The sequence below is a fragment of the Juglans regia genome, chromosome 4, assembly GCF_001411555.2.
Source record: "Juglans regia cultivar Chandler chromosome 4, Walnut 2.0, whole genome shotgun sequence".
Classification (NCBI taxonomy): Eukaryota; Viridiplantae; Streptophyta; class Magnoliopsida; order Fagales; family Juglandaceae; genus Juglans; species Juglans regia.
The window spans coordinates 17,334,632-17,359,296 of record NC_049904.1 but is presented as its reverse complement, the minus strand read 5'-3'; the positions used below and the strand labels follow the sequence as shown (position 1 = coordinate 17,359,296).

Sequence of the window (24,665 nt, the reverse complement as noted above, 5' to 3'; positions counted from 1 at the left end):
GTTATAGGTTGGGAACAAATTAATATAAATGGTAATCTCTAACTTTAGTCATCAAGGATTAAAAAAAATAAAAAAGTAACCATTAATTTTGAGGCATGCATAGCGTAGATTTCTAAAGTCCAAAGATCTATTTCTCCACTATGTTTTCCGGCTTGATGAATAATAGCACAGCAGTTTCCAAATTCTTAGTTTGGTATTATACCAACCCTAAGTTAAACTCTACAGCTAGCCAGGATAGGATAGCTAGCTATTATTATCTACCGGAAATTACTGACTTCGATTATATATACATGCATATTGCATATGCTAATATTGATAAGGAAAGATATCAAAAGATAGAACAAGTCCAAAACATGGAAGTCCAAGAAGATGGAGACCATTTCATAAGCTCGCAGTTGGGAGGTTTGGCTAGCACCCAAATGGCTCTAAGAGCTGCAATTGAGCTGAAAGTGTTCAGTATAATCGCAGATGCAGGGCCTGATGCTCATATTTCTGCAGCAGAGATAATTTCAAAGATCCCAACGAAAGATCCAAGTTCTGCAGCATGGACTTTGGAGAGGGTGCTAAGAGTTCTTGGTGCAAACTCTATCTTATCAATATCTCGAAAGCCATTAGGGAATAATGGAGAACATGGACGCCAAGAATGGACCTATGGCCTAACAAAGAAAAGCCGATGCTTAGTGATCCGTAGCGGTACTACCGACGAGCTGGCAAATTTCACAACTTCCTTTATCTTATTTGCTACTGAAAGGGAGATGCTGGAAAGCCAATATATGATCAAGGATGCGGTGCTTGATCCTGGAAGCTCGCCATTCTACAAGGCCTATGGAGTGAACTTTTATGACTACATGGGAGAGAAGCCAAGATTGAGACAACTGTTCGATGAGTTTATGGAAGTTAGCTCTAAATTACAGTTTGAGGATGTGTTTAAGTTGTACGGTGGCTTCAAAGATTTGAAGGAATTGATGGATGTGGGGGGCGGCATTGGAACCAGTCTTGCAAAGATAACCTCTACGTATCCACACGTTCGTGGATTGAACTTTGATCTGCCGCATGTAATTGATGCTGCTCCCAAGCTCCCAGGTTAGACCTACACCTTTGATCTCTAGATCTCTTTCTATTTGTTGAACTTAAAGAGTTCTTCTCTTACAAGTTGGTTTGTAAATACGTCACTTATTGCCGCGAATACTTATTTTTTATGTGGAGTACCTCACTTTGTGCCTAGTGTCATGTACAACATATTTGGCCTTTTGCGGCCACTTGTTTCCAGCGGCTCATAACTTGCCCAAATACTTTTTTTGACCCCTAAGAAAAAATCTATTGCAAATTCGCTTATTGATCAATTAATTTATGATACTAACATTTTATATCAATTAGCTCTCTCTCTCTTTCATATCAGTTGGTGAGAATTACATGTATACTAGCTGTTAATCTAAATATACATGCATATGGGATGATATCAGTATATTAATGGATTCTTGGGGCCATATGGTAATTCAAATTAGAGGGCAGGCAAGGGAATTAAGCATAATGTATTGGGAATTGAACTTGTAGTATGGTCTTTGAAACAAGAATGGAAAGTTAATTAGGGCCTAGAGGAACGAAAAGGGATCCCAAAGCTGCAATTGAGATACAAAAGTATATAAATTAATAAATAAAAATAGCTTATAATTAACTAGGAAAAAGCCAATAAATTTGGTTCTTATTGAAAGAAGCTATATATATAGGGAAAATGCATGAAAAATGAGTGTGTGTATATATATATATACACATATATACGTACATGATCATAATATCATGAAGTATAATATAAATACTTCACTATATATAATAATGCAATATTCCAAACATGTGTGCATTTTGATTTGTACTTAAGCAGTGTATACTCCATAACTGGGATGATGAGCATTGCAAGAAGTTGTTGAGAAATTGCTGGGAAGCATTACCACGAGATGGAAAGGTGATAATCGTGGAAATAGCAATCTCTGAAGAATTGGAAAACAATCTCGAGGCAAAGGACGTTCTAATGGAAGACTTCTTTATGATGCTCCTAACGAATGGAGGTAAAGAGCGAACACTAGCAGAATTCAAGGATCTGGGAAAAACTGTAGGGTTTACTAAAGTGGAGATCTTCCCAATGCCTCATTGGTCGGTTCATGTTATAGAGTTTCATAAGTAATTAAGAGTAATCGTATGTGAGTTCCAATCTGCCAGAATAAAATGAAATGGTTGAGAATAAAATTTAAAGCAAATGCAAAGCAACCAAAAGCAAAAGGAAGAGTACCTAGTGTACCTTGATTTCGTGTTTTAATTTCCTTATAATTAATAATATAACTTTGATCCATTGCTTTGTATGTTTCTCCTTAGTTTAATTTATAACATATTTTTCTTTTGTTTTATATTAAATTTATCGTAAGATGTCGATCCATCTAGGATAATAAGCCATCACGCGAGATATGTTTACGATAGTAGGCTTAATGTTGCCCACAACATATTTAAAAAACAAAATGATTTAGCCATAAAGAGATTTTATAAAAGTAAACTTATAAAATGAGTTGTTTTGATGTGGTACGTTAGATTGTAAAACTACTTATATTACAAAATATATCTAGGTATTATATAATGTTATGTCAGTTTGTAAGTGTAATTTTGTGAGATCTTTTTGTGGCTGTAACACTTCTCTTTTACAAATTTATTCTCAACCATCTTGTATATATTGCCAAAAAGATCATGTAGATTGAAACGTAAACATGAGATACTTGATACTCTCTTTTCTTTTTTCCTTTTTTGTTTTGGGCTTCAATAATAAGCAAATCGTACAAATTAGTTATGTAACACCCGGGCCCAGCACCAAGCCTGCTTTTTAATATTTTTGGGTTAAGCATATAAAAAGCCTAGTTGAATTTTTCGAGTACTATTTTACAGGTCCAAATTGGTTTTTAACAGATATCAAATTTTCTAATGGACGTGACATTGTAGTTAAATTCTTGGATTGTTTTTGGATTTGGTTAAAAGTAATTTTATGGGCCGAGAAAATTTATAGGACAAGTCATATTATTATAGAGTTTTGGAATGAGGCCCAAAAGTCAGAGAAAAAGCCCATTTATTGGATCATACCCATGAGCCCAAATACATGGAATGGACCAATAAGCCCATGTTGTGGCAACCAGGGAGCAGTTTTCACTCCCATATCCCATGCACGTAAGTGATCTACTGCCACTAGGGTTTTCAACAGCGGCTATATATACCACTACATTGATCAAACAACCATATATATCTTATCTTGATTTTATCTCTATTTGATTTTTAACTTCCCACAATTCTGCAGTTTACCCTTTTTGTTTCTCACAAAAAATCTTCCTCTCAACAAATTTAGATACTCAAACTCTCCCTGCTTATCAATCTGTATCCCACTCCCTCAAGCCATTTTCCCCTTCCCTTCTCTAGGGTTTCATACCACTCACATATATATACACATATATTATTTCATGCAAAGAGAAACTACCCAAGCACTCTTCAGCCTCTCCCCATTGCCGTCTTCTCTACTTAGCACCATGCCGCATGTCATCACCCAACACCGAACCTTCCCTTTATCTCCACATAAAACCAACGCCACAACTCGGTCACGAGTCACCCACGTACACAATCCACGCCACCATCGCATGCTAATAGGCCTCTATTTTCCTTGCCAAAAGCAGAGCAGCATGCCCCATAACACACAAGTCCTCCGTCCATAGTGAAGCCCAGCTGTGCCCAACCACAGTCACCATCATCAACCTGTTTTCCCTCAGCCTCCATGGATGAAACACCAGCCTCATGCACATTCACTGTAACACCCTATATTTTAGGGTATTTTTAATGAAGAAATTATTTTTATTGATTCAAAATTTATTCTCTTGTTTTAAAATTATTGGATTTTAGTTGGGTTATTTTATGATTTTTTTTTATTTACGAAAATTAATTTTTTTGAAGTGCTTTCTTTAAATTAATTATTGTTATGCATTTAAATTTCTTCTCGAATTAAATTAACTTATTATTGGGTTTAATTATTTATTTTCATTGTAATCACTGTGTTTAAATTATTTTATTTCACTTGCTGTTTTAAAATCGTTTCTGTTGGATCATTTTTTTTGTGACCCAAGATGTGAGGATTGGACCTCATTTCTTTTCCTACATTTTCTCTTTCCTCTTTTCTTTTCCTTCTTTTTCTTTTTCTTCCTTCTTTTCTTTCTTTTCTTCTCTCCCCTGCTTCTCTCCCGCACGCGACGCCAGCCATCTCTCTCCCTCCGTCCGATTCTTCTTCTCCTTCCAGCGCCTGCGTGAGCTGGCGGTGACCGACACCGCCCGGCCCACCGTCTTCCCCAGCCGCCGACAAAGCCACCCCTCCATTCCCAGCCCCAGCCGCCCCGCCGTTAGCCACCACGAGCCCATTGAAGCCACGGCACCTCTTGCGCCGCTGTGCCGCTGTCGCACCACCGTTGGCCACCATTTCTTCACCACTTCATCCTCGACCTCCAAGCAACCTATTGGACCCAACCCCACCTCCGATCTGTCACCGGTGAAGCACATCCAACTCCATTTCCGTTTTGGGTATTTTTGGCCTTAAACCACCCTTTGCGCCGCCATCCACGGCCAACCATCACTACCACTAGCTTCATCGACATCCCTAGGCCCTACTCTATCAATTTCGGATCTTCGTTTGCACCCGTTGAAAAGTGGGTATCTGTGACCCACGGCCACAGTGTATCTTGCACTGTTCCCCAGCTGTTTTTCCACTACTTGCACCTCCGTGATCCTCCAGAATTTATATTATAGCATTGTAAGTATTTTTCCAAAGAATTCTCGTGAATTTAATGTATTTTTGCACTAGCACATTACACTGTATTTAATTTCTGACTGGTTTTGTCGGACTGAGTCCGAGGAGTAACGGGGTTGATTGGATTGGGTGATGGAGTTGTTAGTATGATTGGTTTAGACTCTGAGATTTGTTGGCGGTTTGGGTTTAAATATTGGTGTTTTGTGTATGACGTGCGTTGTGACGGATATTGGTGATTTTAGGAAGTGATGACTTATTTTGGGATTTTGAAGGTTTTAAGTTTTGAGAAATTTAAAATAGGTTATTTAAGAAGTTTAGGCTTAAATATCGAAATACATGATTGATTGGAAACTTACGAAAATTACGCCATTATTTTTATAGGTGACGATCTATAGTCGGCTCGACATTTTTGAGGAAAATTTTGGAAAAGTTTAGTTGTCCAGGTAAGCGGGATTCCTATGCTATATTTGCATAAGAAGAAATGAACTGAGGTTGGTTTGTAAAAATGTGCATGTTGTTTTAAAAAAGAAAAAAATGAAAAACAACCTCAGAATATGTTTTGCATTCCCTCATGAGATACGTATGAAAGAGAAAAGAAATGTTTTTGACATGAAATGTTAGACATGAGCAATATTTGACATATTTATGAAATATGCAAAAGAGCGAATATGATATCATTGAAATTTTTATGCATGTGATATGAAATGATTTGTATATGTTTTTGATCAAATAGAAATGATATGAATATGTTTCGCACGTGTTTTGATATGATATGGATATGATAAAACTTTGGCATATTTATCTGTTCTGAATATGGTTCTGATATGATGATACTGTTCACGTGATATGGTTGGTACCACCATGATATGATATGAGTGCACCCACTTTGGAAACAAAGTGGTCTTTTTACGTGTTCTTTCCTGTGTGCACACTCGGGGCTCCGAGATTGAAAAAGGGGAAGTTCACCACATGATACTGCCTGGTTTGGCCACCGGGGATAGCACAACCCTACCACGGGGGTTAAACATGGTATATGATATGATATGATAAGATGAAGATGTTCAGTTATGTTATGCCAAAGCGTTTTTGAATATGAAATGGATCCTCAAATATGAATTGTTGACTTGAGTATGAAATGATTGAAAAGTCGCTCTGATTTTCTGATAACACGTTTTCTGAGATCTGCATATAAAAATAAAATGTTTTGTTTCTGCATATTGAACTTTCTGAAAAGGCTCATGTTTACATGCTAGTATATGTTCTCTGCTTACTGAGTTGTTGATAACTCACCCCTTATCTCCACAATATTTTTCAGATGATTTGAATGTTTCAGTTGAGGATCAAGGATATGGAGCATGGGTGAGAAGAGTTAAGAATGATGTTTTAAACATAGAAGGTTTATATGGGTATTGAGGATTTTCATTCAGTAAGCTTGTTGTGCTCTGATGATGTGATTTGTTAGGAGATTGATATTTATATGAAATTTTGTATTGTCTTAGAATAGTTATTCTGGAGTAATTGATGTAAATATATGAGTATTTTGTGCGATTGAGAAAAATTAGAATTTGTACTATGTGGAAGGAAAAATGATTTTTAAGTGACATGAGTTAACTCTCCTGACCCTTGGGTACGGGGCGTTACAGTTGGTATCAGAGCCAGGTTTGAGATTCTGCAGACTATAACAAGAGGTTTTGGATATCTGTTGGTTTAAGGAGTAATTTCATACTTGGGGTATAGAAATTTGAGGACTACAAGTTTGATAATTGTGGGGAAATTCGAAGTTTGAGATTCTGTTGACTTTATGGATTGAGGTTTTAGGAATTTAAGGTTTTAGATTTGATTGGTTTATTTTGAAGGCTGTAGGACATGACTTGGAGATTTAGATTTCAATGTTTACATAAGTTTGAGAGAAAGCCAGGTTTGAGGTTTGCATACTATAATAAGATGTTTGATGATATTCAAGGTTTTAAAATTTTGAAAGCACTAGAACATGATTTTAAAGATATTTGGTTTGAGCTTTTGCATACTCATGTTGGATGGCGTACGAAATCTGAGGTTTTGAATATCTATGGGCTAGGAAGTTAACTCAGATTGGAGGTATGGAAATTTGAAGATTATAAGAGATAATTTTATTTGTTTTTAAAGTTTTAGAATCCGGCAACATTTTGGAATATATTCTAGGATGTTTGTGGTCTTAAATGGTGTGGGTTTTGAAAAGAAGATTTTGAAGAGAACTAAGGCTTTAGATTTTAAGAAATGACTTTCTTTACACTTGGAGTTTTAGATCAGGTAGGCGTACTTTGTTGACTATAGGTAAGCATCTTTTATAAGATGTAAGGTTTATATTTTTGAAGGTGCACATAAGTTCAATTGTATGATAAGTTTGAGGTTCTACAGACCATAACATATAAGGTTTTGGATATCGATTCGGTTTAGGAAGTAATTTCATATTTGATATATATATATATAGAAATTTGAGAACTAAGACATGATTATGGGAATATTTCAGGTTTAAGGTTTTGCAGACTAAAAACATTTAAGTTTGGATATACGTGGTTTAGGAAGAAACTTCAGATTTGAGGTGTAGATTTGTAAAGAATAAGAACTGATTTTGTAGATATTTAAGGTTTTAAATTTTGCAGACTTTATGATTGAGTTTTGAGATTTTGAGGTGTAGAGATTTTAGATCCGACAAGCTTTCTTTGTGGAATATAAGAGATAATCTTTTTAAGATTTAAGGTTTAGATTTTTTGTGATTTTGATTCTAAAGATATACGGGAGTTTAGAGCAATGTCGGGTTTACAATGTTAAATGGTAGGAAGAACTATATGAGTTGGTTAAAGATATGGCTAAGAATGGGTAAAACTATATGTGCAGTACCATAAAAGCTTAAGGGTTTAATTTGAAATTATTACTTTTATTTAAATTGAATTTATTTCATTTTATTTGATTTTATTTTATTTGAATTGAAATTATGTTATTTATTTTATATTATTTTGTTTTATTTTATTTTGTTCAAAGTTGAAAAATGGGTTAAAGGTTAAGTTATGGCAGGAAGATGGTACGACTGAGAATGTCATTGTTAGGTATCAATATTTAGTGTAGTAGGCTTGAACTTTTATCGACTTGGTTTGCTTTTGAAATCGTGAGGCATGAAAGGAACGGCATGTCTGGGTGATCGCTTTGGGGCGTAGGATAATTGTGGTTTTAGATTTTGTGGAGATATGACACAAGGCTTTAGAATAGGAGGTTGTAAGTTCAACAAACTTTAAGGATAGATTTACGAGAATTTCACTAAAGGATTAAGGTTTGCAGACTTTAAGAAATGATTTGTTATCTTTTAATATTTTAGATCTTGAAAGCTTCGGGAGTCGATTGTCTTATTATTGGATATAAGTTCATCGATCTTACAGATTTTGGAGAATGATTCTGGTATAATTTAAGGTTTTAGAATTACATATTTGAAGGACTAATTTGTAATAAGATTTAAGTTTTTAATTCTGCAGGCTTAGTGTACTAGCTTGATTTATTTTGGATATTGATTAGTCTGTAATCATTAAATAGGGTTGATCAGAGTTGAGTTTTTAATATAAGAATTTTCAAGGAGAATATTTCTTTGGGTATTGAAGGTATTGATTTAGTTTGTGTATTTCTATGAGGATTGAAAATTTGGTTTGAATTGGGAAAAATAATTGTTATTAGTTCCAGGTTTTAGTGGCAAGTTTTGGGATTTGATCCATATCAGATTTAAGGATAATAGTTGGTGCAGATTCATGAATGAATTCTTGGTGAGTTTGAGGAAAGTGTGTAATAGTTCATAGTTTTGGAGATCAAGAATTTTCTACCAAATGTGGTGAGAGTTTTCTAGTTAGTAGGTGTTGAGCTACCTCGTACTCAATGGTGTTATGTTGTGATATAACTAAGGATTCAAACCTTGTGTTGATCTTAAGGGATTATTGGTGATTTGAAAATTTGAGATGATACTTGTAAATAGAGATTAAACTTTTGGTGATGCGGATTTAAGATATAATTCTTGTTGAATTTGAGGGAATAGGTCTGAATGATGGAAATGTTTATTGATGGTTAACTTTGGAAGTGGCTAATAGGTTACCAACTTGTAGAATACAATGAAGGTTGGTGAATTTTAACATAAGAGTCGATCGAGATTAGCGCAGCCCGTGTTACGAAAATAATAATCATTGGGTTTTTGCTGAGTGTTTTATTAATGCTAATGGTGGACATGAAGATTTTAGATTTCGTGGCCATCCTAGGAGTAATAGACGTGATGTGTCATTGGGAGACTAATGCGAGCATAATGGAATCGCCTATAGGAGTAGACTTGGGAGTGCATTACTCATACTTGTTGGGAGTTGTTGATGGTAAGGTCTTTTCGAGCGTGTTTTTGGTTGTATCTTGTATCCTGCTTTAGCGTTAATGTCTGACCTTACAAATTTCGAGGATCAAATTTTTTTAAGGGGGGGAGGATGTAACACCCTGTATTTTAGGGTATTTTTAATGAAGAAATTATTTTTATTGATTCAAAATTTATTCTCTTGTTTTAAAATTATTGGATTTTAATTGGATTATTTTATGATTTTTTTTAGTTTACGAAAATTAATTTTTTTGAAGTGCTTTCTTTAAATTAATTATTGTTATGCATTTAAATTTCTTCTCAAATTAAATTAACTTATTATTGGGTTTAATTATTTATTTTCATTGTAATCACTGCGTTTAAATTATTTTATTTCACTTGCTGTTTTAAAATCGTTTCTGTTGGATCATTTTTTTTGTAAGCCAAGATGTGAGGATTGAACCTCATTTCTTTTCCTACATTTTCTCTTTCCTCTTTTCTTTTTCTTCTTTTTCTTTTTCTTCCTTCTTTTATTTCTTTTCTTCTCTCCCCTGCTTCTCTCCCGCACGCGACGCCAGCCATCTCTCTCCCTCCGTCCGATTCTTCTTCTCCTTCCAGTGCCGGCGTGAGCTGGCGGTGACCGACACCGCCCGGCCCACCGTCTTCCCCAGCCGCCGACAAAGCCACCCCTCCATTCCCAGCCCCAGCCGCGCCGCCGTTAGCCACCACGAGCCCATTGAAGCCATGGCACCTCTTGTGCCGCTGCGCCGCCGTCGCACCACCGTTGGCCACCATTTCTTCACCACTTCATCCTCGACCTCCAAGCAACCCATTAGACCCAACCCCACCTCCGATCTGTCACCGGTGAAGCACATCCAACTCAATTTCCATTTTGGGTATTTTTGGCCTTAAACCACCCTTTGTGCCGCCATCCACAGCCAACAATCACCACCACTAGCTTCACCGACATCCCTAGGACCTACCCTATCAATTTCGGATCTTCGTTTGCACCCGTTGAAAAGTGGGTATCTGTGACCCACGGCCACAGTGTATTTTGCACTATTCCGTTGCTGTTTTTCCACTTCTTGCACCTCTGTGATCCTGCAGAATTTATATTATAGCATTGTAAGTATTTTTTCAAAGAATTCTCGTGAATTTAATGTATTTTTGCACTAGCACATTACACTGTATTTAATTTCTGATTGGTTTTGCCGGACTGAGTCCAAGGAGTAACGGGGTTGATTGGATTGGGTGATGGAGTTGTTAGTATGATTGGTTTAGACTCTGAGATTTACTGGAGGTTCGGGTTTAAATATTGGTGTTTTGTGTATGACGTGGGTTGTGGCGGATATTGGTGATTTTAGGAAGTGATAACATATTTTGGGATTATGAAGGTTTTAAGTTTTGAGAAATTTAAAATAGGTTATTTAAGAAGCTTAGGCTTAAATATCGAAATACATGATTGATTGGAAACTTACGAAAATTACGCCATTATTTTTATAGGTGACGATCTATAGTCGGCTCGACATTTTTGAGGAAAATTTTGAAAAAGTTTAGTTGTCCAGGTAAGCGGGATTCCTATCCTAGATTTGCATAAAAAGAAATGAACTGAGGTTGGTTTGTAAAAATGTGCATGTTGTTTTAAAAAATAAAAAAATGAAAAACAACCTCAGTATATGTTTTGCATTCCCTCATGAGATACGTATGAAAGAGAAAAGAAATGTTTTTGACATGAAATGTGTAGATATGAGCAATATTTGACATGTTTATGAAATATGCAAAAGAGCGAATATGATATCATTGAAATTTTTATGCATGTGATATGAAATGATTTGTATATGTTTTCGATCAAATAGAAATGATATGAATATGTTTCGCACGTGTTTTGATATGATATGGATATGATAAAACTTTGGCATACTTATCTGTTCTGAATATGGTTCTGATATGATGATACTGTTCACGTGATATGGTTGGTACCACCATGATATGATATGAGTGCACCCACTTTGGAAACAAAGTGGTCTTTTTACGTGTTCTTTCCTGTGTGCACACTCGGGGCTCCGAGATTGAAAAAGGGGAAGTTCACCACATGATACTGCCTGGTTTGGCCACCGGGGATAGCACAACCCTACCACGGGGGTTAAACATGGTATATGATATGATATGATAAGATGAAGATGTTCAGTTATGTTATGCCAAAGCGTTTTTGAATATGAAATGGATCCTCAAATATGAATTGTTGACTTGAGTATGAAATGATTGAAAAGTCGCTCTGATTTTCTGATAACACGTTTTCTGAGATCTGCATATAAAAATAAAATGTTTTGTTTCTGCATATTGAACTTTCTGAAAAGGTTCATGTTTACATGCTAGTATATGTTCTCTGCTTACTGAGTTGTTGATAACTCACCCCTTATCTCCACAATATTTTTCAGATGATTTGAATGTTTCAGTTGAGGATCAAGGATATGGAGCATGGGTGAGAAGAGTTAAGAATGATGTTTTAAACATAGAAGGTTTATATGGGTATTGAGGATTTTCATTCAGTAAGCTTGTTGTGCTTTGATGATGTGATTTGTTGGGAGATTGATGTTTATATTAAATTTTGTATTGTCTTAGAATAGTTATTCTGGAGTAATTGATGTAAATATATGAGTATTTTGTGTGATTGAGAAAAATTAGAATTTGTACTATGTGGAAGAAAATGATTTTTAAGTGACATGAGTTAACTCTCCGGACCCTCGGATACGGGGTGTTACATTCACATCCCAACCTCCAACTCACAACGCATCCAGATGCCGTGAAATAGCCCTACACCACTGTAGTGCCTCCTGCTCAACCATCGTGGATCAACTCCCACTACCCAGCCACCCTACCTCGTCCACGGTCAAGATAAACACTGAAGGTACTTTTGTTTTACTCCCTGAACATAGAGCAATTTTTCTTTTCTACTTGCCGCCGTTCGACGCAACCCTGCTGAGCGATGTCACCGTCAACCTCCATCTAGACCACTGTCATGTGCGTCCTTCTCCTCGTGATTGGCCGTTGCACACACCACCCTTAGCTAGCTTCCATCGCGTCTCTTTGCTCTATGCCTAATGTTAATTTTGAATGAGTGCTCAGCCACACGGAGCCTTTCGTTCTGGTTTCTTGCTTGGGTAGGTATAGCCGCACAACACTACTGAAGCCTTTTGTTGCTTTGAATCATTTAGATCCTCCGTTTTCAGAGTATACATTCATATCTTCGGTATTTAAAATCATTAGAGCCCACATGCTTAACTCGTGTTGGGCTTATTTTTGGTTAAGGCTTGGTTTATTTCAAGCTTGTTAATGTTTTAAGGTGTATTAGGCTTAACGTTTAAGTTGGATCTGTTTTATCATGAGTGTAGTTATTGGATATTAATGAATTTAGTAAGCAAGGGCATTTTAGGATTTTGAGGATTGGTAGACATTAAGGAAAAATATGGAATTTTATATCTCAAGTTTTAATTATGAAGTATGTGTTCAATTGGAAATTTACAGAAGTTACATGACTATTTTATAGGTGACGATTGATTTTCATTCAGTAATATTGTGAAGAAATTCTGAAATGCTAAGAAGTTCAGATAAGTAGGGTTCTTATGCTAGACTTTGCATAAAAATAAAATAGATTGAGGTTAATTTTGAAAAATATGCATGTTTTGTTTTGAAAAGAAATTTGAAACAAGCTCAGATATTTATTCTGCATTACTCATGAAATTTCGCATAAGAATAAAGTATTTTTTGGCATGACTAGTGTAAACATGAGCTATTTTGGCATTTTGTTTTTGAACTATGCAAATGAGAGCGAATATGAAATTTTGTGCATAAATTATATTTTTGTGATCTGATTATGTTCTATTTGAAAATGTTCTGTACTCTAATATAATATGATGTTATTTCTAAAAACCTCTGGCATGACATTCTGTTTCTGTTTCTGTTCCATTTCAATCTTACCATAAGCGTAAAACTGTGGCCTTCGTTCGGGTTGGTACCAACTTTTCTATTTCTGGTGCACCCACTTTGGAAGCAAAGTGGTTTTCTGCATGGTCTTTTCTGTGTGCATACTCGGGGTTTCGAGAATAATAAGGGGAAGATTCACATGGTTTTTCCTGTGTGCACACTCAGTTGGCCGTCGGGGTTTGCACAACCCTACCACGGGGTGTAACGCCCCGGTCCTGCAGGGGTCGAAGAGTTACTCCCTATAACTGAAAACTCACAATTCATCAATGTATTTATAGACTCTAAAATATAAAGTCATCAGAATAATACAAAATCTCTCAATAAAAATCCGCCACTTCTCAGAAATATTCTATGAGTAAACCACTATGCTTAAATAATCATCTCACCGATGCTCCAAAATCCTGATCCTTAGCTGGACTATTCAAAATCATCTGAAAAATATATGGAGATAAGGGGTGAGTTATCAACAGCTCAGTAAGCAGAGAATATATACTAGTGTGTAAATATGAGCATTTACAGAGTTCATAATGTAGAACAAAAATATTTTCTTTCAGAATGTAGAATCAGAATAATGTTTTCAAAATGCAGCATTAGAACATGTTATAAAAAATATCAGAGTGAGAGTTCGAAAAATATTCATAATCAAAATCCATTTGGCATAGCATAAACTGAAACATCACATCTTATCTTATCATATCAGAACAAATACTATGTTTAACCCTCGTGGTAGGGTTGTGCAAACCCCGGTAGCTAACCGAGCAGAAACAGAATGTGAATCTTCCCCTTATTCATTCTCGGAGCCCCGAGTGTGCACATAGGAAAGACCATGCAGAAAACCACTTTGTTTGCAAAGTGGGTGTACCAGAAACAGAAAAGTTGGTACCAAGCCGAACAGAGGCCACAGTTTTACACCCGTGGTGAGGTCAGAACGGAATAGAAATAGAAACAGAATGTCATGCCAGAGGTTTTCAGAAATTACATCAGATCATATCAGAGTACAGAAAATATTCAGAACTGAACAAAATCATGACACAACATAACTTATGCACAAAATTTCATATATAGGTCTCTTTTTCAAAGTTCAAAAACAGAATGTCAAAAATAAGCTCATGTTTACACCAGTCATGACAGAAAATAATTTCTTCTTAAACATAATCTCACGAGTAATGCAGAACAAATAACTAAGGCAGTCCAAATTTCTTTTCAACATCAAATATGTATATTTTCCAAAAATAACCTCAGCTCATTTTATTTTAAATGCAAAATCTAGTATAGGAACCCTGCTTACCTGAACTTCTTAGCTTTTTCGGAATTCCTCAAAAACGTCGAGCAATAATCAATCGTCACCTATAAAATAATCACGTAATTCTCATAAATTTTCAATTAATCACGTATTTCGATATTTAATCCTAAGCTTATAGAATAACCTACTTAATTCCTCAAAACCTAAAATTATAAATCATCACTTTCTAAAATCGCCAATGCTAACTTAATACTATGACTAAAACATTTAAAAGTCAGACCTATTTATTAATGAAAACCAACTATAAAGTTTAATACTGGATAATATAATTATTCCAAAATATTTTAAAAAAACCCATAACAATTTTAAATAGACTAAAATATATCTAAAATGTAAAAATAACATTACACAAATATTGTTTACTATTAAAATAAATCTTTGCTTAAAAAACATATTAAAATACTTAAATGATTTTTTGTAATCATAATTATATAAGAGTGTACCAATACATAATAAGAATTTTAAAGCACATTAATATAACACTTAGTAAAATGGCACTAATGTAATTTCCTTCATTTCTTTGAAAACCAATAAAACCTACAGAAAACAAAATAATGTGCATGGCAGGGGCTTACTCACGGAGGGAAATCAAGTGGCAGCGTGCAATGGCTGGACTGGGTAGGCAGTGGCGACGCGGCTGGAGAGCAGGCTTGCGGCGGACATGCTGTCAAGCTGGGTTAAGCACGAGAGGGAGATTACGCACCATGTGGCGTGTATGGATGCTTCGGACGGTGGCGCTGGACATCACTGGGTGGTGGAGGACTGATTTGCAGCGGGTGATAGCGGCCCGGGGAAGAGGTGGCAACGGCTGCACGCAACAACCCTCCTAGTGGTTGGGCAGCCTGTAGAGGAGCTTTACGTAGTGGGGAAAAATGGCTTTGTTTTGATGATCAAAAATAGGGGATGACTTCTCGTGGCTGCCAGTGGTTGGCATCGTGTGCATGGTGCAGATACGGTGGCTTACGGTTGCACGAGGGGCTGGGCAATGACTGGTGGCTTCCGCCATGCAGGGGAAAGACTCGCACTGGGTGGTTTCCGTTCGGCTGAGTGCACATGGCGTTGGCTTTTCTGATGTAGTAATGCCAAGCTGCATCTCGAGCTGGCTCGCTTGCGACAGTGGAGCGGTGGTTGAAGACGGTAGCAGTGGCTGGAACTCAGTGGAAGGTTTGATGGAGGTTGAGACGCAGTGCAGGCCTGCTGCGAACGTACATGTGTGGTGGAGGCGTTGGGCTGATTTTCGATCGGTGGGAAGAAACTGAGGGTGTTGCAGCTTTGTGTTTTGTAGAAAGTATAAATATATATATATATATATAAAAGTGATTGAACGTAGAAAGAAACCCTAGAGCCGTAGGAGACATGTGTGCGGACGAGAAAAGAAAAAAAATTGTGCGTGCGCGTGGAGTGGATAAAGAAAACATTAGAGACGTGTGTGATCATGCATGCCGTGGGTGAGAGGGAAACTTAAGTGGAAAAAAAAATAGACGGAAAGAAATGAAACGTGCAGAAGTTAACGTAGTTAACGAGTGAAAAAAATAAAAAATTAAAAAAAAACAAAATAAATAAAAAGAAAACAAATTGAGCTTCATTGGGTCCGGGTGTTACACGGGGGTTAAACATGGTCTTTGTTCTGATATGACAAGATAAGATGAAGTTGTTCAGTTATGCCATGCCAAAGGAATTTTGAATAAGAATATTTTTGAAATTTTGCCTTGTTATTTTTGATAGTTTGTTCTAACTCTGTATTCTGAAAATAAAAAGTGTTTTGTTCTGTATTCTGAACTTTGTAAATGCTCATGTTTACATACTAGTATATATTCTCTGTTTACTGAATTGTTGATAACTCACCCCTTATCTCCACAATATTTTTCAGATAAGTTTGATTGTTCAACTGGAGAACAAATGTAACACCCCGTATTTTAGTGTATTTTTATGGATGGAATTATTTTTATGGATTCAAAATTTATTCTCTTGTTTTAAAATTATTGGATTTTAATTGGATTATTTTTAGGATTTTTAATTGGTGAAAATTAATTTTTATGTGCTTTCTTAATATTTATTTATTGTTATGCATTTAAGTTGCTTTTAATATTTAAATTAATTACTGCGAGATTAAATTATTTCAAATTGACTTTACCATTACGTTTAAATTATTTTATTTAACTTGTGGTTTTGAAATCGTTTCCGTTGGATCTTTTTGTGACCCAAGTTATGAGGATTGGACCTCATTTCTTTTTCCCTATTTTTCTTTTCCTCCTTTTCTTTTCTTTTTCTTCTCCCTGTGTTTTCCTTTCCCGCACGACGTCTCTCTCCTCTCTCTCTCTTTCCGTCCGTTACATCACTGCTAGTGCCGCCGTGAGCTGGCGGTGGCCTTCACCACCCATCCCATTTGGTTCCCCAGCCGCCGGCAACCTTACCCCACCAACCTCACCTCCATCCGCGCTGCCGTTCACCACCACCAGCTCTTCAAAGCCGCGGCGCCACTTTCGCTCTAGCGCCGCCGTCGCACCACCATTGGCCGCCATTTCTTCACCACATCATCCTCGACCTCTTGGCAACCCATTGGACCCAACCCCACCTCCGATCCGTCACCGGTGAAGCACATCCAACTCCATTTCCGTTTTGGGTATTTTTGGCCTTAAACCACCCCTTGCGCCGCCACCTACGGCCAACCTTCACCACCACTAGCTTCACCGACCTCCCTAGGCCCTATCCTATCATTTTTGGGTCTTCGTTTGTCTTCGTTGAAAAGTGGGTATCTGTGACCCACGGCCAGTGTATTTTACACTGTTCTGCAGCTGTTTTTCCACTTCTTGCAGCTTCGTGATCCTCCGGAAATGATTATATTACACTGTAAGTATTTCTCCAAAGAATTCTTGTGAATTTAATGTATTTTTGTACTAACACATTTCACTGTATTTGAACTGTTGATTGGTTTTGCCGGACTGAGTCCGAGGAGTACGGGGATTGGATGGTTTGGTGAATGGAGTTGTTTGGTTGGATTTGATTGGATTGGTTATTGATGGTTGTGGATTAGAGTTGGTACATGTACATTTCATAATTCCATGCATGATCATGTTTGTAAAGGAAATTGGGTTTTTGTGTATTGCATTCATGTTCATGTATTTATTGAAAACTGAGTTTTCATGTGAAATGATTTATTGGGTGCGTGTGTATCACGAACCCCAAGCCGAGATGGGGTATTATCTCGGTGGAGCTCTTCTGGTTACTCGGGTGCGGAATATACTGAGTAACGTCCCCTGGTTTGTCGCTGGGCGACAATGGGATTGGACGAGAGATTCGTGCCGATTCCATGGTCTTTCTGCTGGCGGGGACTAGAGGATGCTTGGCTATGTACGCGCTGGGCGCGGAACTGGGCATCGCTCGTTGTGTAGTTGATGTTTTCCCACGTACGTGTTGGGAGCGGAAATGGGCATCGCTACGAAGCCAAGGTGTGTGGATGACCCATAGGGGAGATCATGGTGCATACATTAAAAATGGATTATTTTCTGGAAAAATAGCGTGTGTTGGATTTGGTGTAAACCATTTTTTGGAAAAATGTTTTACGGATTATTTTTGGGCCAAATGAGATTTTGGCGTGTGTTAGAAAATTATCATTTTCGGGGAAAATGATGTTTTGAGGAAAAATGCATATTTCTTCATATGCATACATGTTGGCTGCATTAAATGCATTTTATTCCTGATGATTGTTTGGGTTTACTTACCTGCGGTACCATGTTTGGTAACGCAGACTTTGATGCAGATGAAGATGCGGTTGAGCCTGAGGAGTCGGCTCCGCCCAAGGAGTGATTTGAGATCACTCATTTATATTTTGGGACATGTGTTAAACTTTATTTTGGGATGACTGTATAACTTTTTAAATCCTTTTACTGATGTTTACTCGTACTTAAATTTTGGTACTTAGTAGACTTAATTATCCGCTGCGTTGTTATTGTACACTATCGTATGTACACACACTTGGCACTTTCGTTGGGATGTGTGACCGTGTTTTCATCATCCCGGCATCTCGAGCGATGCTATTATTTAAATCCTTACATGGGGGTTGGGGGCGCCACAGGTGGTATCAGAGCAGTTCGGCTCTGGGTAAAACCACATGTCCCATAGGTGTAGTACCAGAAAGTTTTAAAAGTTGTGATTTGAAATTATTTAATTAAAAGTATGTGGTTTTTATTGGTTTTAATTAGTTTATTGTATACTAATTGTTTCTTATGTATTTTATTGCTTTATTTTATAGTAAGTTATTTTATTGTTTTAATTATTTTATTCTACTTCATCGGTTTTATTCATTTCGTCATTTGTTATTTTATTTTATTTTGTTTTCTTTTGTTCGAAATTGAAAGGCGGGTTAGGGGTTGTGCTATGACAGGAAGATAGTATGACTGAGAAGGCCATTGTTAGGCTTGAATATTTGGTGTAGTAGGCCTAAACTCTTGGTGATTGGTTTGTTTTAATATCGAGGCTCGAACATCATGGTCAGGGTGAACTCTTTGGAGTAGGAACTCAAGTTGCTGCTGAGGAGGGGAATAGTTTTAAATTGCTTAGGATAATTAAGGTCTCAGGTTCTGTAGAATTTATGTAATGAGTCTTTGGGGTAAGAGGTTGTAAGTTCAATGAATTTCAAGGTTAGATTTATGAGAAGTTCATCTGAGGTTTGAGGCTTCATAGTTTTTAGGAAATAAGTTTATGAGATTTAAGGTGGTAGGTTCAACAAGCAGTTAAAGGATTACTTAGATTTGAAGTTTTCGATCTTGCTGACCTTGATAAGCAATTTGATAACATTTGGAGTTTTAGAATTTACAAGTTTTATAAGGTGAATGTTTTAGATTTAAGGTCACTGATCTTCAAGATTTTGGAAAATGATTTTTATCTAGGTTAGGGTTTTAGAATTGCAGAGTTGAAGGGCAGAATTAAAATAGGATTGATGAGAGTTGAGTTACTAATGTGAGAATTTTTTTTCAGGAGAGAATTTCTTTGGAGATGGAAGGTAATGATCTAGTTTGTGTTTTTTTTTCTTGGGATTGAAGATGTTGATCTAGTTTGGTTAATGATTGTTTGTAGCTCGAGGTTACAGTGAGAAGTTGACGATTTAATCCATATCAATTTTAAGGATAATAGATGGTGCGGATTTAGGAAATGATTCTTGTTGATTTCGAGGATATAGGTCTAGTGATGGAAATGGTAATGATGATCACCTGCACGTTTGGAGGATTATTGGTTTTGGCTAAGGGTGCATGAGATTGATGCGTAGTAGTGGTGAGTGTTTATGCATTTCGGAGAGTATAAGTCCTAGTCTCATTTTGGTTTGGAGGAAGTGACTTTGGTAGGTGTTGAAGAGGAGTCGACACAATAGTAGTAATTCAAGAGACCTTGGCTTGGAGTTTTTGGTGAGTTGATCGAAGTGTGCAGTTGAAGTGGGTTACTCAATGAATCATGGTTGGGAATAGTTATTGTGATTATCTTCAGGAATTAATTGTGACTTGAGGTCACCTAGGAATTTAAATTTTTTAGGCTATACTTTATTTTGGAGATTGAGCACCCAGTTGGTTGAATTAAGGACGTTGTTATTTAACTTGAAGAGATTGTTGGGACATCATGTATGGTGTATGATAAGATTTTCGAAGTTGAAGCTTAGGCATCAATAGTGGATAATATGATCAAGTATGTGAGTTAATAAGACATTAGGATCCTTAGGTGCTTTGCAATGACTTTTGGTGGATTAAAGATTTGAGCAGTATGGTTTGCTTTGAGGTTTAATAGTGATGTACTATTGAAGGAATTAGTCGTGTTAATACTAGCTTATTGGAGTAGAAATAGGTGGGCGAGTTACCAAGAAGGTTTTGATAATGTTTTGGTGTAGTCTGTGGTGGTTCGTAGTGAGTTTAGTCACCGTTAGATTAGATGTTGTTTAGAATGTAGGTGATAAGCTTTTGGGTTTAGGTTGTTAGGTAGAAGTTTATAGGCGCTCTTATTGGTTGGTCAGGTTGGAATCGAGCCTTTTAAGGTATGCTCCTTATCATAGATGAGATGGATGTATTTTGGGTTGAGGTTGCTTATTTTCAATTTGGGATGCTGAGGTTGGTTGATATTGGTTTTCTGTCAATGATCATGGATGTATTTTATGGAATTTGATTTTTTATCAAGGCAACATGAGTTAATTGAGGAATTTGAGTTATAACTCTTGGTTTTGGGAAAGAGAGTATTTCTTCTACCAAATTGTGATAAGAGTTTTGGTTGGTAAGAATGGAGCCACCTTGTAGTCGATGGTGTTAGTTGTATGAGGGCATAAGCTTTATGCATGTGGCGAATATTAGAGTGTGCAGCAGAAGCATGGTATTTTTGGTTGTAGTCCGGAGTTCAAATTGTGCTGATTTTGAGGAATTAGTGGTGACTTGAATTTTGAGAAGATACTTGTAATTGGAGATTAATCATTTGGTTGTGCAATTTGTTATTGATGGTTAACTTTGGAAGTGGCTATTAGGTTACCAAAAGTAGAATTCAATGGAGGTTTAGAAGTTGTAACATAGGTATTGTAAGGGCTATTGATCATTGGAATTTTCTGGATGTTGTATTAAGGTTCTTGTAAAAAATAAGATTTTGGATGACATAGTCACCCTAGGAATACTGAGCGTGATGTGCCACTGGGGGACTAATGCGAGTATGTTGGATATTGCCATACTTATTGGGAAATGTGCCACGTGCTGTCAAGTTAAGGCTGAGCATCAAGGTAGACTTCAACCTCTCCCTATTCCAGAGTGGAAGTGAGATGATATTTCTATGGATTTTGTTGTGGGTTTGTCGAGGACCCCTCGTGGGAAGAATTCAATTTGGGTGATTGTTGATCGGTTGACCAAGAGTGCCCATTTCTTGCCTATTAATAATACCGACTCTTTGGGTAAGTTGACTCGGTTATATGTCAAGGAGATAGTGCGTTTGCATGGAGTACCCAAGAGTATCGTGTCAGATCGGGACCCGCGGTTCACGTCCCATTTTTGGAAGAGTTTGTAGGCAGCCTTAGGCACTAAGTTGAAGTTTAGTACTGCATATCACCCTCAAATAGACGGTCAATCAGAGCGTACTATTCAGACTCTGGAGGATATGTTGCGGTCTTGTGTCATGAAATTTCAAGGAAGTTGGGAGAATCATTTGCCGCTTATCGAGTTTTCTTATAATAACAGTTTTCATTCCTCCATTCAGGTGGCCACGTATGAAGCTTTGTATAGAAGGAAGTGTAGATCGCCTTTGTGTTGGGATGAAGTTGGCGAGAGCAAATTGTTTGGGCCTGAGATAATTTAAGAAATGAAGGACCAAGTTCAGTTTATAAGGACTAAAATGGCGGAAGAGCAAAGTTGCCAGAAGAGTTACGTAGATACAAGAAGAAGAGACTTATCCTTTAAAGTAAGTGATTGGGTTTATCTCAAAGTCTCTCCTATGAAAGGCATTAAGCGCTTTGGTAAGAAAGGAAAGCTTAGTCCAAGATATGTTGGCCCTTTTCAGATCGTATAGAACGTTGGGCTTGTTGCTTATAGAGTGGCCTTGCCGGACTATTTTGGTGGTATGTTCATAGTCTGCTCTTAGTTGAATCTTATTCATGTCTTAGTCTTAATGTTGACCTTGCCAATTTCGAGGACGAAATTTTATTAAAGGGGGGAAGGATGTAACACCCCGTATTTTAGTGTATTTTTATTGAAGGAATTATTTTTATGCATTCAAAATTTATTCTCTTGTTTTAAAATTATTGGATTTTAATTGGATTATTTTTAGGATTTTTAATTGGTGAAAATTAAGTTTTATGTGCTCTCTTAATATTTATTTATTGTTATGCATTTAAGTTGCTTTTAATATTTAAATTAATTACTGCGAGATTAAATTATTTCAAATTGACTTTACCATTACGTTTAAATTATTTTATTTAACTTGTGGTTTTGAAATCGTTTCCGTTGGATCTTTTTGTGACCCAGGTTATAAGGATTGGACCTCATTTCTATTCCCCTATTTTTCTTTTCCTCCTTTTCTTTTCTTTCTTTTCTTTTTCTTCTCCCTGTGTTTTCCTTTCCCGCGCGACGTCTCTCTCCTCTCTCTCTCTTTCCATCCATTACATCACCGCCAGTGCCGCCGTGAGCCGGCGGTGGCCTTCACCGCCCATCCCATTTGGTTCCCCAGCCGCCGGCAACCTTACCCCACCAACCTCACCTCCATCCGCGCCGCCGTTAACCACCACCAACTCTTCAAAGCCGCGGTGCCACTTTCGCTCCAGCGCCGCCGTCGCAGCACCATTGGCCGCCATTTCTTCACCACATCATCCTCGACCTCTTGGCAACCCATTGGACCCAACCCCACCTCCGATCCGTCACCGGTGAAGCACATCCAACTCCATTTCCGTTTTGGGTATTTTTGGCCTTAAACCACCCCTTGCGCCGCCACCCACGGCCAACCTTCACCACCACTAGCTTCACCGACCTCCCTAGGCCCTACCCTATCATTTTTGGATCTTCGTTTGTCTTCGCTGAAAAGTGGGTATATGTGACCACGGCCACAGTGTATTTTACACTGTTCTGCAGTTGTTTTTCCACTTATTGCAGCTTCGTGATCCTCCGAAAATTATTATATTGCACTGTAAGTATTTCTCCAAAGAATTCTTGTAAATTTAATGTATTTTTGTACTAACACATTTCACTGTATTTGAACTGTTGATTGGTTTTGCCGGACTGAGTCCTAGGAGTACGGGGATCGAATGGTTTGGTGAATGGAGTTGTTTGGTTAGATTTGATTGGATTGGTTATTGATGGTTGTGGATTAGAGTTGGTACATCTACATTTCATAATTCCATGCATGATCATGTTTGTAAAGGAAACTGGGTTTTCGTGTATTGCATTCATGTTCATGTGTTCATTGAAAACTGAGTTTTCATGTGAAATGATTTATTGGGTGCGTGTGTATCACGAACCCTAAGCCGAGATGGGGTATTATCTCGGTGGAGCTCCTCTGGTTACTCGGGAGCGGAATATACTGAGTAACGTCCCCTGGTTTGTCGCTGGGCGACAATGGGATTGGATGAGAGATTCGTGCCGATTCTGTGGTCCTTCTGCTGGCGGGGACTAGAGGATGCTTGGCTACGTACGCGTTGGGCGCGGAACTGGGCATCGCTCGTTGTGTAGTTGATGTTTTCCCACGTACGTGTTGGGTGCGGAAGTGGGCATCGCTACGAAGCCAGGGTGTGCGGATGACCCATAGGGGAGATCATGGTGCATACATTAAAAATGGACTATTTTCTGAGAAAATAGCGTGTGTTGGATTTTGTGTAAACCATTTTCTGGAAAAATGTTTTACGGATTATTTTTGGGCCAAATGGGATTTTGGCGTGTGTTGGAAAATTATCATTTTCGGGGAAAATGATGTTTTGAGGAGAAATGCATATTTCTTCATATGCATACATGTTGGCTGCATTAAATGCATTTTATTCCTGAGGATTGTTTGGGTTTACTTACCTGCGGTACCATGTTTGGTAACGCAGACTTTGATGCAGATGAAGATGAGGTTGAGCCTGAGGAGTCGACTCCGCCCGAAGAGTGATTTGAGATCACTCATTTATATTTTGGGACATGTGTTAAACTTTATTTTGGGATGACTGTATAACTTTTAAAATCTTTTTACTGATGTTTACTTGTATTTAAATTCTGGTACTTAGTAGACTTAATTATCCGTTGCGTTGTTATTGTACACTGTCGCATGTATACACACTTGGCACTTTCGTTGGGATGTGTGACCGTGTTGTCATCATCCCGGTGTCTCAATTCTCTTGTTTCCTTACATGGGGGTTGGGGGCGCCACAACAAAAGTAGGAAATGTTAGAGGAGTAACTGTCTTTTGGTACTAGTATTTATTGGATCATGTTTAGTAGATTTATTGTTTTCGGCTATTTTGGTATGTTAAATTATGGATATTTTTGAGTCTTTGATGAGTTTTTAATTTATTTTATTGAGGATTTTCTTTAGTGTCCTATGAAGGTACATTAATATTTAGGTTGAGCAAATGAATTAATATTTTATGGAGTTTTTTGAATTTTATAGTTGTGATATTGGAGTTGATATTAAGTAATAAGAACTAACTTTCCAGACCTCCAGGACCGAGGCATTACAAGTTATATGTATTGTAACACTCCACTCCCCAAGGTTAATAATAAAGTTACTCTTTTA

At 37.3% G+C, this 24,665-nt stretch overlaps 1 protein-coding gene across 1 annotated transcript; it reads left to right on the top strand.

Annotated features, from left to right (window-relative positions):
* Window positions 1–322: 322 nt before the first annotated feature.
* LOC109018241 ((S)-scoulerine 9-O-methyltransferase-like) lies at window positions 323–24,042 on the top strand. The gene is made up of 2 exons (XM_035689197.1): window positions 323–1,083; window positions 23,984–24,042. The coding sequence occupies exons 1-2, from the start codon at window positions 354–356 to the stop codon at window positions 24,040–24,042; spliced, it is 789 nt and encodes a 262-aa protein (XP_035545090.1). The 5' UTR covers window positions 323–353.
* The last annotated feature ends 623 nt before the right edge of the window (window positions 24,043–24,665 follow it).